This window comes from Cheilinus undulatus, linkage group 6 (genome assembly GCF_018320785.1).
Source record: "Cheilinus undulatus linkage group 6, ASM1832078v1, whole genome shotgun sequence".
In the NCBI taxonomy this organism is placed as follows: domain Eukaryota; kingdom Metazoa; phylum Chordata; class Actinopteri; order Labriformes; family Labridae; genus Cheilinus; species Cheilinus undulatus.
In genome coordinates, this window is record NC_054870.1 from 35,746,586 (window position 1) to 35,763,501 (window position 16,916).

The 16,916-nt window shown below is 39.9% G+C and overlaps 1 protein-coding gene across 14 annotated transcripts in view; it reads right to left on the bottom strand.

Annotated features, from left to right (window-relative positions):
* kcnma1a (potassium large conductance calcium-activated channel, subfamily M, alpha member 1a) overlaps positions 1–16,916 on the bottom strand; it is a 237,967-nt gene that overhangs the window by 112,828 nt on the left and 108,223 nt on the right. For all 14 annotated transcript variants that reach the window (XM_041790164.1, XM_041790160.1, XM_041790158.1 and 11 more), the window contains exon 3: positions 96–157. In XM_041790164.1, coding sequence (XP_041646098.1) covers positions 96–157 — 62 coding nt within the window. The remainder of the gene's footprint in view (positions 1–95; positions 158–16,916) is intronic.

The window sequence follows — 16,916 nt, forward strand, 5'->3', positions numbered from 1 at the left end:
CATGCAAAGTTCATTTTATCTATATTTCATCATCAGAGTAGCTGCTGGGAAACTGTAACTTATTTCAGAATATAGGTCATGAAATTTGTACTCACTCTGAGGAGTCTATAAAGTATATTCCGAGGGCCCCGATGCTGAGCGCAAAGACTAACACCACCTGGGGAAAGAACAACACAGAAGAGAGAAAAATTAGTTTCATGAATAGAGATGAGAAAGTCTTTCCACTTTCATTATTATGCTGCATAGTAAATTAGTCTTGTATTTGTGGGGCTGCACACAGTATTCAACTCTTGTTATGTCAATTTATCAGCTAAAATCATCATGGCAGATTGTTTTTCACCCTTAAGTCTGACTCTCTCTCAGGTTTCTGCTGTTAAAAAGCAAGATTTTCCAAGGGAGTGTTGCTTGGTCATTTGCAGTGTCTGCTGGTAAATAGAGGACATTATCCCTCCACTTCACACAAAGAGCATGACAGACCTTTACTGAGTAGATTTTTAAAAATGAGTCTGAAATAGAAGAGAAGCTTTTTTTCCAGAACAAGTAAGGAATTATCTGTGATAAAAATGTTGATTAAAAATGTTCAAAAGGTCTGAAGTTGCTGATAGGCAAGATTTTGTCTTGCCCAGGGCATCTTAGTCAGCTCTCATTATGAGTTGAAGATGCACATTTGCCTCTCTTCAATAGAAGAAATAAGAGCTTCTTGGGGTGCCTTAAAATTGTGCCTAAGAACACAGTGTATGACACACAGTACCACCCAATACCACTATTTATCTCCTATTTAAAAAAGTCTGGCATGCATAGATCATGGGTTTAAATGGCCATAAATCCAACTGTAATAGAGAATATAGTTCACAGCAAGAGTGGCTAATCCTGTCCTTGGGTCATTGCACATTGTATTTAGTGAAATGCCTTGTGTAAGTAGAGTAACAGTAGACATTTTTAAAAAGCAAGTGCAGGATAATGGATGTCAGCAAATACAGCCTGTTCAATAGAGTTAGAGTCCGAGCAGCACAGTCACAGGAAGCAAAAAGAGGACACACACTTATAAACTCAACTGCACACAAGAGCAGCAACAACGTGTGTCCCCGAATGTTGAGAGGAAGTGCTTACAGAGGACAACAGTTATCAAGTGTTGACATGCACTCCTTCACTTCCATGCTGCGTCAATGCTTCCATTGTGAGAGACAGTGACCCTGCTGGGCCGTGGTCTGTATAACGTTTCAAGGACTCTATATGACTGCTAAGGTAAAGTAAGGTAAGTTAGGGTGCACCTGAGCCCGGAATCTGCACGTGTTGGAATCTTTAAGAGAGTCTAGAAACACCATTTGAAAAGATTGGGTTTAAAAGGAATCAACCAAAGGAGTTCAGTTACAAGGCCATTCACCTTACTTTACCTTATCAGACATACATTGAAACACTACACTTGTAGTTTGGTCAGTTTAGATTCACTGGGTCAGACCAGGCTGTCATTACTTGAAGTTAAAAACCAGCAAATGCAATGTATAACTATTCTACAACTATCAGAGAGCCAGAGAAGATGACAGAAAGGCGCTTGTTTCATAACAGAAAAAATCAACCTCAGTTGAATGGAACTAGGGATGGGTATGAGTACCAGTCATACTTTATCTGATTTAGTGTGATGATGAGCTGGATTACAATATCATCTGCTTTACAATAGCTACAGTAAATCTCAAGGGACATAAAAGTCAAAATTAAGTCACATATTACGCAAAAATCAATTTTTCAGGCTTTTCTAACAAAAATGTGTGCCCCTGGCAGGTCCACAATCCCCTCAAGTACCAGAAAAATCACCCCGCCATTTTCCATCTTTCAGAAAATGCGTGCTGAAACAAGCTGGTGTCAGATTTTCCCCTCATGATGTCATGTGGGGAGTTAACCCCCCCAGGTTCAGTTGGCCCTCCCCACTTGGAAGAAAGTCCCACCCTCCTCTTCTGATCCCACTGTCACCTGCCAGCTGAGAGGAGGATCATGAGAGCCACATCCATTAAGCCACATCCATTTCCTAAGAGGGGCGGAGTCAGGGGCGGAGTCTGACAGCTCAGTACTATTTAAAGCCACAGACACAGAAACAGATCATTCTGAGCAGGGCTGAAACATAGGGGTTTTAAGACATGCAAAAATCCAATACTGGAGTGTTTTTTTTTCAGAAACCAACTTCACAGGCATGTTTTGGGGACCTCTGAGACCAATATAAACTTGCCTTTAATCATGTATTTAAAATACTACCATTTACTTGCACTTTGGTTTGAGGTAAGAAATACAAGGGCCTCTCAAGGCTACAAAGAAATTAATTTAATCATAAAAAATTCATGCACAGATGAAGATTTGTAAAAATTGATGACTAATAATGTGAAATAATTTTCATCACAACACCAATCAAAACAATTATAAGTTTTACAAGAAATGAGCTACTGAGGCTGCACAATAAATCATCATTGTGTCATACTTGTCTTCACAGTTAACACGCTGCAAGTCAGAATGTATTGCAATAAAAAAGATATATTATTTCAGTATAGCAATGCCTTTTCACTCAGAATAGATACATTTCACCTGCTGAATGGAGGCATGCATAATACAGCCATACTCTCATACCATTTGATACAAAAATAAATGGATTACATGTTTGCATGGACATTATGTCTCGCCATTCAACATTATTCAAAGCATTGTACCGCAACAGCTTTACAGTTAGGCAGAGACGAATTCAGTACTTAAAAGTCATAAATATTTATCAACAGTTTTGCATAGAGACACAGAAAACCCATTTACATACAATGCTGTATATGTACAAATGCATAGATGTTGAACATGGGTATTCAAATGTGAAAGTAAGCTCCCTTGATAAAATAAGGTCCTTCGAGAACGCTGCACTACAACCATCCCAATCATTCACACTTCTCTTATCATAATTATCGTCCTTGCAACAGCTGACCAGCATAGCGATGCACAAAAGCTCCTCCTCCACCATCTCTCCTCTCATTCAGCCTCCTCACAATGGGACCCTGCTGATTGTGCCATTTATTATTGATGCTGGGAGCTTGATTACTTTCATGTGATGGTCTTTTAGATTGATTCAATGCATTGTGGCTGAGGTATTAAGTAAACATCCCCATCTCTTTGCATCTTTAATGGTTTCACCGCATGAATGAAGGAAGATGGCGATCCTGGCCACAGGGTTGTATGGCGCTGGAATAACCTTACAACGCTGAAAGCATCAATGATGCTTTGCACAAAAGAAACAGGGAGGAGGCTCAAGCTGAAACACTGAGATAACATCAGGCTTTCTGAATGAGAGGCACTCTGCTGGTCTTAATGCGGATGGAAGGAGTTGACTGGAGGGCTTTATCTGATGCAAACTCTGCCCTGCTGTCTATAGGAAAGGAAAGGCAACTTTATTTATAGAGCCCCATTCATACATACAGCAATTCAGAATTCACAGATATTACACCATAAAACCTCAACTAAAAATCATCTCAATGCTGCTGATGCTGCATGTTCTACTGAATAAAGGATGGTTCATTTAGTGACTAAAGTAAATTTAAAAAACAGACATTAATTTCAGTTTTATAGCAATGTGTAATTTACTCAGTATGTAGTAAAGTCAAATTTATTTCTCTCACATACCGAAGTATCTGATAAGGATGGGAAACATTTCAAACAGCATAAATCATGCAACATAAAAGGCAAAGCTTGATAACGTGAAAGTTATAAAGCAAACCATTTTAAGTATATGGGCTAATGCAGTTGAGTCTTCTCCAAAGCCAGAGGAAAAGTGTCATATCTCTGCTTATAATGACTTTTTGCAAATGCAAAATGACACCAAAGCCAAACTGAGCAGACACACTCATTACTTCAAGAAATTTAGTGAGGAAGTCAACTATTTACACATCAAAGTCTGGTATAGGTTATGCAGAGACTGACAACAATTTAAAGGGAAAATAAACATTCATTAAGTCTTTGCTATTCCAGAGGAGGCGTTGCAAGTCTGACAGGTTGTTAAGTTAGGGTTGGCCTGAAGTGAACCACAAGTTTGAGAATAAAAAAGATTCTAGGTGGGAGATCAGGAAGAATTAAGCATACTACACTCTTTAGTCTAGCCCTTATGATTGTTAGGTCATATAGGCTGGGGGCTGCAGTGTTCTCCGCACATATTTCAGTGTAACAATGTCATTTAGCAGATGCTTTTGTCCAAAGCGATGTACATTCAAGATTAAGCACAACATATGCAAAGATGTCAGAAACAACATCAGTAAGTACAAGAGCTTCAAGTCCATTTGGATGCAGGTGCTGCCATGCAGTGTTGACATCAGCAATGAAACAACCAATAATCAGTGTGAGACTTCATCATCACTATCAATCAAACTGTCCTAATTAACAGATAATGACCGAAGTACCAAGTGCTGGGTCACTCACAGAGAGCTGGGCATTAAATTCCCAGGTGTAGAGCAGGACGGTGTGAGCCAACTGTAGTTGGGAGACTCATTCTACCACTGGGGACAACAGTGGAGAATAGTCTAGCTAAGTGCATAGAGTTCTCTAAAGAGCTGAGTCTTAAGCTTTCGCTTAAAAGAAGAGAAGGACCCTGCAGAGGGAATGGAGTTGGGTAATTCATTCCACCATTAGGGGACAACAGAAGAGTTTAGCTCTTGACTTAAGGGCCTGATGTGCTGAAAGTACCAGGCTCCATTCGCTGGCTGAAGGTGGCGGGCGATAAGGAGTGTAGACCTGGATGAGGGATTCCAGGTAAACAGAAACAGTTTTAGATACTGCTTTGTAAGCAATGATTAGAGTTCTAACTGTGCATGCAGGGAGGCCTGCCAGAAATGAATTGCAGTAGTCAGTGCATGATATTACAAGAGCCTGTACCAGGAGCTGTGTTGCATGCTCTGTCAGGTAGGGTCAGATCCTCTTTATGTTATAGGGGGCAAATCGGCAAGACCGGGACCGGGCTATCTGATCATTCCAAGAGAGCCTGGCTGCAGACATCCATGAACGCATTCACACATGGACATCCGTAAATGTACCCTCTTGTTGCTTACTTGCCTTTTTTAATTGACATGTTTTTTCAATAGCACAAGACTAGATTAAAACATACATGACTAACCACAACTATATGAAATTCATTCACAAAAATTTACCAGTTTACTGTACAAAACCTACAACTTATGGAGTTACATTTTCAATAAGAGGATGGAGGGTTGCAGTGATGGTTGTCCTTCTGGAACTTTGTCTCATTTTTACACAGGATCTCTGGAGCTCAGTCAGAGTGACTATCAAGTTCCTGGTCACTTCTCTTACTGAGGCTCTTCTACCCTGATTTGCTCAGTTTGGTTGGGCAACCAGCTCTCTACAAACAGAGACGTCTGCCCCCAAATCATGCAGCATCCTTGAGTTAGATGCAAAGAGACCAAGCCAGGAAGTTCAATATATTCTGGGCAATGTATTAGTGCAATTAAAACAATGCTTAGGTTTGAATTAATATGACAAAGACCTGCATTTTTTTAAAGCTTTCATTCTTTTCAATACCATCATTCCTCTAAATTACAGAGATTTTATCATTTTAAAAATGAATTCTAAAAGTATTAAAGCATTAAAAATTGTGCCTCCATTTTTATAAATGTACACACTGACGTGTTACTGCAGCCAGTTTGCTACTACTTTTGAAAGAAGCAGGCTAATAAGGGCTAAAAAAAGAGAAGAGAGGACCGGAGGGAAGTATTTCCGAGCAGTGGTCGCTTGCTGAAAAGCTGAGTGAACACCCCACGATGAGCTGAGGAGATGAGAAGCGTCATCATCTTAAACTGACCCAGTTATTCAGCTGTGAAAGCCAGTCCACCCCTTCCACTACATCCCCCACCACCACCACCACCCTTTCCTCCCCTCTCTCTCACACACAGTGTCTACGAGGACGAGCTGTCGACCTCAAACCCACAATCTACCAAAGACAACCAACCGAGCAACCGCCACAGCAAATCAGGAGCGATGTAATAACACTCAGGGGAAACCTACAAGAATGGTAATAATAACAGGGGGGCATTCCCTCCGCCTACACAACAAAGTGAGAAATTAATAGAAGAAACTCTGCAGCGGGATCGCCCAGTGTGGCTGCTGCTTTGGCTGTAGTAGTGTAATAGTTGTAAAGTAGTTAATGAGGTTGTTTATGTGCACATTTCATGATTCATGTTAAGAGATGTCATGAGTGAGTCACATTTGTTCACAACAAGCAGGAATATGCCTGATCATGTCAGCCAGATGAGGAGCAGAATTCGGACGTGATGTCTATGTTTTCTCTTTAATAGCCGTGTAGGTTTTCATTGCTGTATCCCTTTCTAAATTTAAAGTGCAAAGCCAAGTCGCTCAGATGTTTTCCGACGTGCACTTTATCAGGGCGGGAGTGTAAAAGAGAGCAGCGGGAAATCGTGTGTCTATGTGCCTCTGTATATGTATGTGCAGGTTTCAGGTTCCAGCTCTGCAAGTGGGCTAGGGGTGGCAGCTCTCACATGACACCAGCAGAACTGTTAACACATAATCGTAACGCCGACTTACAGGCATAAACACACGTGCCAGTCTGACGCTGTCAGGTTATTTGGCAGTCTGGAGAATTTTGTGAGCTCATCGCGGTAGTGGAAGCAATATGAAGCACCCTAAAGCCAAAATTTCACACAAGACTTCCTCCTCTAACAGGGATCCTGTGTGATGACTTCCTCTGTCCCCTAAGTGCACCCTGTGACACAGATAGAGCTGAACAGACAGGTGATGTGTGCTGACAAGGTAGGGAATAATCGCTTCACATTAAGGCCAACTACCCAGATTAAGAGAGCGCTGACTTAAAAGCCCCCTTCTCCTGCTGCACTTTGGTTCTGCATGCACATCTGGATACAGTTGATGGCAGCGTTTAAGAGTTGCTGATGTAGCTAAAAGCTGCCTTAATGGCATCGAGGTAACATTGACTTTGTGGAATGATTTCTGCAGCAAACCTTCCCCATCTAACAATTAAAACCCAAGGGGCAATCTCCACAGATGACAATTAAGAGAATATCAAGGTGCAAGAAACTGCAGTTTTTAAACTGTCCACCAGAGGCTGGCTTCTTAAGTGAGAGAATCCCCTTTCGGGCCCTTGATACCCAACTTTGCAGCAAAATTAAACATATTGACAGCCTGGCGTATTCCAAAATATGGTTGATGTTACCTTTGCTCTTTCTGTACAACTATGACAACTATTCATAGCTTTCAGTCATGTCACTGGAGGGAAGAAAGAGCTAAGGACAGCTCAAGCCATCATTGACCACTACATGGAGCTGCAACACCAGCATTTAAACCCTCTAAGACTGATGTTGTATATGACAAGAAGAGACACAGGTTACAAAAAGTTAACTTAATCATAGCCATAATTGTTTTTCCTCTGGAAGCCCTCCATTTTACAGTTCTAATGACGCTATCAATGCATCCGTAACCCTTAAGCTTGTGTCTCTGATGAGCCTGGAGCTTGGGTGACTTTGCGGGGCACTTAAAAAATCCCCACTAGCAACTACAATATTAAATGTTTTTGTTTTTGTCTTTTTATCAATTTTTTAATCAATATTTTGACGGTTTCTGCCATTAGCTTGACATTAGCCACCATGCTGTTTTCCTAACTGTGCATGTCTGACCAGTGGAAACTACATTAATGTTATGTCAAAGATCATCTCAAAAATACCCTCTTTTGAGTCCATGAATCTTTCCTCCACAGCAGCCATCATCAACTGGCAGCCCAGGGGTATATCAGGCCCCAATCATCTTTCCATAAAGTAGAAGAAACTGATAAAACTTTAATAGGAAAGAATTAATTGTGAAACAAGACAAAAGTGGGTGAAAGTGGCAAAAATGGGAAAGACAGCAAAAATGTGTTAACAGTAGCAAAAACAGCTGAAAGGTGCAAAAATTTGGTTAAAAGTGGCAAAAAGAATTGGTAAAAAATTGAATAAGGGCAGCAAAAACAGATACTAAAAATGAGCAAAAATTTGTGAAAGTGGCAGAAGTTGGTAGTTGCAAAAAAATAGGGCAAAAATTGGTTTAAAGTGGATGAAAGTGGTTACAAGTGGCAAAAGGTGACAAGAAACAGCAAAAGTTGGCAAAATGGGTTGAAATTGCCAGAAAAAGTGGCAAATTAGGGCAAAAGAAAGGAAACATGGGTTATTAGTCATTAAAAATGGGCATAAGGTGCCAAAAATAAGTTAAAAGTTGCCAATTTGGGTTAAAAGCAGTGGTAAAAATAAGTAAGTGAGTGGCAAAAAGAAGTGACAGAGAGAATGTCAAAAAATGGGTGACCAGTGGCTAAAAAGTGAAAACAAGGGACTAAAATGGTTTTAAAAAATGGGATTGAAGTTGCAAAAATGGCAGAAAAGCAGCAAAAATTAGCCCTTAAAAAGGAAAAACATGGTTTTAAAAAAAAGCAAAAAGGGGAAAAAGCAACAATTGGTTACAGGTCCCAAAAAATAAGAGGCAAAAATGGGCTGAAAAAGTAGTAAAAGGGGTTACAAAGAAGCAGACAATTACTTTCAGTATTAGAACCCAATAAAAGCCCCTTGTGCTTTTCAGGTCCAAATGAGGTAACTGTTAGCCAGGACAAAAGCTAGCACTGATGCTACTGATCAAATACACATGCATTGATATCTTTAATAAATCACAACTGGGGAGGGTCCATTCTCTGGGTTTTTTAGGGGCCCAACTAATCCTGTGGGTAGGCCTGGCAACAGGTGCCCTGTTTGGTCTTTTCAGATATAAATGATGAACAGTTGTTGGGCCTGCTGTCCACTTCTGATCAGATCACTTAATCACATGTGTAAAGAGAGTCTTAGAGTCTCTATTTTACCTCACTGTTGGCAGACAGTCTTTGAAAGCTATGATTACAGTAACTGAACCTTCTATTTGAGTAAGATGCATCCTGATTTCAAAAGGTGTTTAAATAAAGGCCTGAAAGACGCCCCTCCTTCATATCTTCCTCAAAAGGCTCTGCTCATAATCAAAACAAGAAAGTCAGAACTTTTAATCTACAGCTTTTTAAGTTAAAATAAGAATCCTACTTGTGCAAAATATTAAAATATCCAAAGCCTGGGGCTAATGAGGCAGCTCGATTGTGAGCTGATTTGCATGCTATTATAAGAGAGCTTCTAGAGGTCGACATCAAAGGCTGGAAAATAAATATCCTTGAGGCTAATGTAGTGAGGTGAGAAAAGAGAGCCAATCTGAACTCAAACATTGCTATTTTCCTCTTGTCAAACACTGAAATAAACACTCTCTAAGAATCTTAATGGTTTCCCCAAAGATTACAAGAGTGGGAATCCTCAGTGCAGGCGTCAAGAATGCCCGTCAGTGCTGCGTGGTATCAGGATAAGCTTGTTCATTAATCCAGCCTGGGTTAGCCAGAAAGAGAAGCTCCGAGATGTCCGATTGATGCTACAGCCAGAGAGGATTTTAGAGGTCCATGGCCAAGCAAAGCTGCCAAACTACGGTTCTGTTTCTGCTTGCCTTTGGCTTAAAGCCCATATCGTATACATCTGCCTCTAAGAGCAGGTTTCAAATGCACCAAAGCAGCTGCAGTCAGAAGATATTCATTCATATTTGTTACAGATTCCCTCAGAATAATTTATGCCACTGAAAACAGAAAAACACATGCTAATCTATAGTTTTCCCTGCATAATCAAATTTTCACAATGTTGACACCCTGGAGCGAAAATTTCCATCCGTTATGAATGTTTCCCTCCTTAACAATCGCTCCGACATTAACAGACATGTGCCTGTGACTGTGATGCAGTTTTCCACAAAAATAAGGCAACAGAATCACATGTCGCTGCACGAGGCGAGAGTGTGAGCCGCTCACTGGGGGAATGTCAACAAATGAGCCCTCCATTAAACTTTGATGGCATACATCCATACATCAGCACACGTCGTGATCTCCCTTTCCACTCTTCCTCAAATGGCAGGGGATGGGAGAATGCTCCGCTGGTGTGAGCATGATCTGACATTCTGCTAGAAAAAAAAAAACACTTTCTGTATTCCAGTCACACGCTGCACAGCTCGACCTGGACCACTGATTCCCACTGTGTGAGTGAGCAGATGTACACAGGCATACTGATTCATAGCAGAGCATTCTTACAGCCAGACAAGAATTTCCAAACACGGACAGCTTTGTAAAGTCAAAGGTGATGAAAAATGGATGTAGACACACAACGTTTTGCTCTCAGTATATGAGCAACAGACTTTGACTAGATATGTTTGATTTTGTTTACCATTTTTTAAAGAGATTATTGGATAGAGATTTCCTCTATGATATAGCAGAGCTCTGAATCTGAGGCACAACAATCTACAAAACAACCTGTAGCCCGGGGCTGTCAAACTATTGCAAAGTTCACTTCCAGTCCTCAAAAGTTCAGTCTTCTACCTTTGCAGTATTCCCAACAGTATGACAGTCTCAAGGACTACAGCATATAAAGGGAGACGCACCAATATGGTCCATAATTGAACTAATTTAGTTCCAAAAATCCGATTATATTGCAAAGAAGATAAAAAGTGGAAGTCAGTAGAATCAGTTTTGGCCTGACATGCCAGATAGACTGTTCGACATGAGATGACCAGACCTGGTTTGGGAAGGAAAGAACCCTTCAAGGGGTAAATGGACAAATACCTGTTCATTATGGGTCAGTCAGAGCCACAACGCATATGACATGAAAGCATTTGCTTTCCCAGGGACTAAATTAAATAGCACAAGCTTCACACTGTTCACTATCAAGGGAGCCAGTTGGTAAACCAAACTCTTGACAAAGACTGTCAGGAGAAGAGAAAAAATTCTTTCCACCAAGAAAAGCTTTCAGTGTGTTTTTTCACTTTTTGTTTAACAAAGAAAATATAGCCTAGATCTGATAAATTTGCTACTATAGCTGCATCCGTGTTGATCCCTTCATCAGCAGCCATTGTTTACAGGCTTGAAGTACAACCACAACACAAATGTAGCTGCATCTTTGATTGACACTGATTGGTCTGGTCATTCTCCAACTGGGAAACGAAGACACAGAATGACCAATCCATCAGCTTTGCCAGGTTACTACCATACTAGAGCACTGAATACAAACTGCAGCATTTACCACAGGTTTGTATGGCTCTGTTATTAGGAGCTGAAGTCCACCTCCTAATAAAATGTAACAGCACCTTGAACGACTGGATCACTTTGATATGGCTTGAAGTACTACCAGAGTTCCCCCGTCTTCTGCCTCGACCACTTCAGCAGCTGCACATTCCATCTCATCCAATGTCTTCTCTTCTTTCTTTGCAACAATTGCAAAAAAAAATCAATACTTAATACTTATTATCACCAACTCTAATGTAGTTCTCTATTTCAGTTAAATGGCAATATAACTAGCATAGCAATCATACAGCCGATTATTGTTTAGGCGGGGTATTACAGTGCTATGCACACACTCCAGTGCAAAAGCATATAGTGTTCATGACAGTGTAGGCCACTACAGCAGAGCCATGGTGTAGATCCAGAAGGATAAATCAAGTTAAAGGACTATGGCAGCAGCATTCATAGATACTGAGTGCTTTGGGCCCAAGTGGTACCAGTCAAGCTGAGTACACTGGGTTATGTTCAATAGTGACACAGATTTGTACAAACCCTCAAATTTACAATCAATTAAAACTCCACAAAAAACCACAGGCTGTCCAGAGACATTTTTCAGTATAGCTGAACATGTTCATTTTATCTCAGTTTTATTTGAAGGTGCCAAATAATCCAAAACCAAGGGTTCCACAGGTCTATCTCTTTGACAGATTCACTCTTTTTATTATTTGTCCTTGCCTTTGTTTCTGAAAATATCAGCTCCCCTAAGTTCACACTAACTTTATTATTATCTAAAACTCTGAATAAAGTTAGAGAGAAAGTTTTCAGCATATTTATGAGAAAGTATGGTGACAGAGTCTGGGTATCTTCTTTCTCTGGCTGGTCTGAAAAAGAGTAAAAAGCTTTTGTGCAGCACAGTCCTGTCTCTTTTTTCCTTATTGATATCTCCCTCTGCTGATCCTCAGACCGTCGGATCCTTTTGTGTGATGACCAAGGTCATGCAGTGACGGTCTCTGGAGTATAGAAAAGGTGAATAGCGGATCGGTAGAAGGACAAGCCTGTCTTTCATATTCAACACTATTCAGCGTGCAGGTGAAGGTGATGGTTTATAAAGGTATGAACCTCTACAACTTGTCTACAGGGAGTGATTCTTCTCAATCCAGACTGCCAAGATCAAAGCAGGATTTTATCAAATGACCTTGAAACTGAAAAGGTGATTCTTCTGCCTTTTGTTTGTCCATTGAAGATTGTCTGGAAGCGTCTCATTGATTTGAATCAGACACTGCACAAAAATTGAAAGGCGATACTACTGGGACTGTTTCTGATTTTGATGTGTGAAAATACAATCATGGTGTGAAATGTAACACTTTGAGAGCGCTGACTCAGTCCTAAATGAACTTTGGCATCATCAGTAGGACAGGTGCAAACTTACAAGCTACAACAGGCAGACAAAGACTGTTCTAGTGCGGAGCATGCACGGACAGCTGTGGTTGATGTGCTGGCATGCATGTTTGCAATAGCACACCCCACAGATGTACTCTATTAAAATAACACTGGAGCAGCAGTGCTGTGACTTACAGGCTTGACTGATAAGTTGGCAACGATTTTGTTAATAACATTTTTCAAATGGCTTGATTTGAATACGTCAGCTTTCCTTTGTGTTATGTGTGCTCTTAATATTTGGAGGTTTTAGACAAAGGAAGACATTTACAGACACCAAGCTGGGCTGTGAAAATTTTCATAGTCATTTTAACACTTAGTTAACTTTAAATAAGTCAGAGAATAAAGTAATTAATTTTAGAAAATATGTTTTGTATCAGACGGAGGTAATTAGCTGTGGTCCAACTGTGTTTAATGAACTGTATTAAAACAAATTAGAATGTTTTCATATCTACACTTTCACACTCTGATAATAAACAGCTGCATTTTAATTACTATAGGGAAGTAAAATGGTGTTATAATGTTATCTTCTTATCTTTTTCATTGACTGTGCTGTATTTCATTAGGATCCCCTGCTGTATCATTTGATATAATTGCAGCCTATTATATTGCATTGAGCCCTATCTTATCATATGAAATAGTGTGATATTACTATATCGTAGAAATACCAGGATGGAAAAGGAGTACCCAGCCAAATGCAGATACTTTTGAGCAGTGTCTGGTGAATTTGCTCAACTTACTGGCCACTGTGCGAGTAAATAAAAATAGCCAAAGAGTGATTTTATTACAGTAAATGGCATAAATGAAACACATTTTTTCTGCTCTTTCCTACTGACTTGAAGAGCAGGACCCAGCAGACCTACACACCCACTGACCAAAGAGCCCTGCCTCCTCCTCCCTGTGTCAGAGATGCTTTCAAATGTTTGCAGACACCTGTGCGCTGGGACGGTTTGACTCACTATAATAGACTCATTATAATATGAGAGTAGATCTCCAGTGCAACTGGTGTGTATGAACCAATGGCCTGCTTGTCACAAGTCAAAGGTATTTAAACAAAGCCTGAAATTTGGTGTGAGACTGCAGAAATTGCGCACAAGATATTAAACTCTAGTGAGTCTGACACTTCTAATGCCTATGCCAATGATTTTACAGTGCCCCTGTAGGCAGCACAGCAAATGTTGACATGGCCCAGTAAAGGACCAATTGGTTGAAAAACGAGGTTTAAAATAAGCAACAGTTCATTCAGGATCATTTATGCACTAAATAGTCTCTACCTTGTCAACATTAAGCTTTGATTATGTCATATCTCATTACATAACGCTGCTTGTTAAAACAGAGTTGCTGGTAAAGAATATTTGTGGATGGTAGATTATTGAATCCACCAGCAACAGTGACAGGTAGATAAAATAGTTAAATTCCAACCCTTTTGATTTCTATCTTACTATTTCTTATGGTAAAAGTATTCAAGCATTATTTGTATCATATATAAAGTATTCATATCAATATATATATTTTTTATTGTATGATCATTACATATTTTACTGTATTGTATCTCAACAAGGTTTTTGTTGTTGTGCCATCCTAGCAAAGCGTATTGCGATGTATCAAATAGCATGCATCACATTGCACCACCCCACATCGTATTGTTTGTATCATGTCGTATCGAATGTATTGTGTGGTATTTCATTATGTATCATGCAGTATTGCTTTTCACCGCATCAAATCACATCACACCACACTGTCTCTATCATGTTGTTTCCTTTCCTTTTTTTTCATATCCTATCTTATCATATTGTATCATATCGTATGTTATTCTATCGTACTGTTTTGTCGTGTATTGCATCATGTAATATTCAACTTTATCATATTGCACTGCATGGAAAAATATATAGCTCTGCATTGTGATTAATCTTGGAATTTCTGGAGTTAACTGTACTAAATCTCCCCTCTTTTGTTGCAGCATGATTATGATTATCATAATGAATTTAACTATCTTGCATTTTAAACTGTTTTTGTTTCCTTTTGGATTTTTGTACAATCTTAAACTTAGAGTTATTGTCCTTCTGTATGGATACAACCCTGCTTTTATTTCTAATGAAATGGGGAACTTCAGGTAGATTTAAGATAAGGACATTGACATTACAACGGAAAAAGAACTTGTTATGGACTACAAAAGAAATAATGGAGCATTAAAAAAGTGCAGATAACTTTTGACTCAACCACTGAGGTGACTGAGGATTCTTTAAGTGAAATGCGACTTTAAGGAGCAGTGGTGTACTTATTTCACATCACTGTGGCTGCAGGGAGGAGCTGCAGTGGCTTTAAGGTGCAGTGTGTAATATTTAGCCGAGTTTCACTTAGCAAAACAAAATTTTTGAAAATAAAGCATCGTATAAATAAATTTGCCAATTGAAATCAGTGTTTAATCAAATGGATCTACAAGTTGTATGTCTTATTAACTCTAAATAAGCCTTTTTTCAGTCACAGGAAGGATCCCTCCATGGAGTTTGCATCTACAGTACCAGGGTGCAAATAACAGAAACCCATGTTTTAAAATCCCAAAGGTTGCAACGGTTAACTGACTGCAGTATGTTGCCAATATTCCCCAATTTTACACACAGCACCTTTCAACAAAGATAATAAAGAATGTAATGGATCTAAGTTTTTAAAATTGACACACTGGTTATGGGCCTTTACTAACCTCAATTAATGCATCAACTCTGACAAGCTTAATTGTATGGTATCTTATCATTAGATAATGTATCATATCACATATTACATCATATGTTGACATATTGTATTGGATTATATTAAACCATGATATATCACATTTTGAAGTGTATCATATTGCATTGCATGGACTCACATTACAATGCACTGTTCTGTATAGTATCATATCATTTTATATCATATGTTGATACTGTGTTTATTTGTATCAAATACTAACAAAACATATTTTATTGTAATGTATCATATTAAACCATGACATATGTTTATACTTCAGATTGGATTATAACACATCTTATCTAAACTATTCTAATGTAATGCAACATTTCATATTGAATTGTGTTTTTGGTGGTGTTTTATGTCACAAATAGTACGATGCTATAAGGCGTCTTTTGCTACTGTCGTTTTTATGTCATGAGTGTCTCATCATTACCCATCAGTCATTCCCAGTCATAAAAATGAACAGTTTTCATGTTTTCAGCTCTTAGAAATGGCTGTAAACAAGCCCAGAGCCCCCTCCCCACCATTTTATTTATGTCTGAAAATAAATGCAATCTCATAAATCACACTCCAACCACTGGTTCTGTACCCCTGGAATTGGTTCCATTTAACCCCAGTGGCCTTTGTGAGACGGATGCCCACAAATTGTGACACCTAGGCAACAGAAAAAGCAGTGATTGACAGGGGAGAGGGTGTGGAGTGGGGGGAGAGCGTTATGAAGGAAAGCCTCTCAGGTCTGACAGGATGACAGCTCCTAAAATGAGCATCTGTCAGCGAGAGATGAAGAGGAGGCCTGTGGGGATCTCTTACAGACGGACAGGACAAAAAAATCTCCTCTAAAAGTTTCTCAGTGGCATCATTAATTCATAAAAAAGGATATTTCTTCTGCACCATGAGAAATGTGTCACTGCAGAATTAAAACACCACACAGAGGAGAACTTAAGTGCCGGGTAAGGTGTACAGCATACGCTCTAGATACCACAAAGCCAGGTCACCCTTCCTTTGCAGCACCCTGCGTCTAATGGCAGCCTGCCTCGGAGACTGGCGGTGTGACCTTGGCCTTGACTGTGCAGAGAAGATTGCAGAAAGGACAAAAAGAGGAGAGAAGGACACAAAGAAGGAGGAGATAAAAGATGGAGGAGATGGTGACAGGAGATGAGAGGGAGGAGGGACTATTAGAGATAGCCCCCCCCCCTTCTCTTCACCCCCTGCGGGACATGAGCAGCATTAAGAGGTGGCAGAAAATGGCTCAGAGACAGAATGAGAGCGAGCAAGAGGGAGAGAGAGAGAGCAAATGAAGAGGAGTGGAGGGATGGAGAATATTAGAGCACGTCCTCAAGGCACAGCAAGAGCTTAAATGCCACAGCGTGTACGCGTCCGTGCACGTCGTGTCTCCACTTCTTTGTGTATGAGTATGCACATATATCCTGTGAGTATGTCCTCAACCTCTAAATGTGTCCAACCTTTATCTGCGCGTCTGTCCATGCATGAGACAGAAGGGAGGACCCATACTGGGATTATGCCAGTGAAGAGAGGATGAGAGGATGCATGTGACCCGCCTGCAAAAAGCTTTTGACACATTAAAGGAGGATATTTGCAACAAAAACATCAAAAAAGACACTGTTTCCAATCC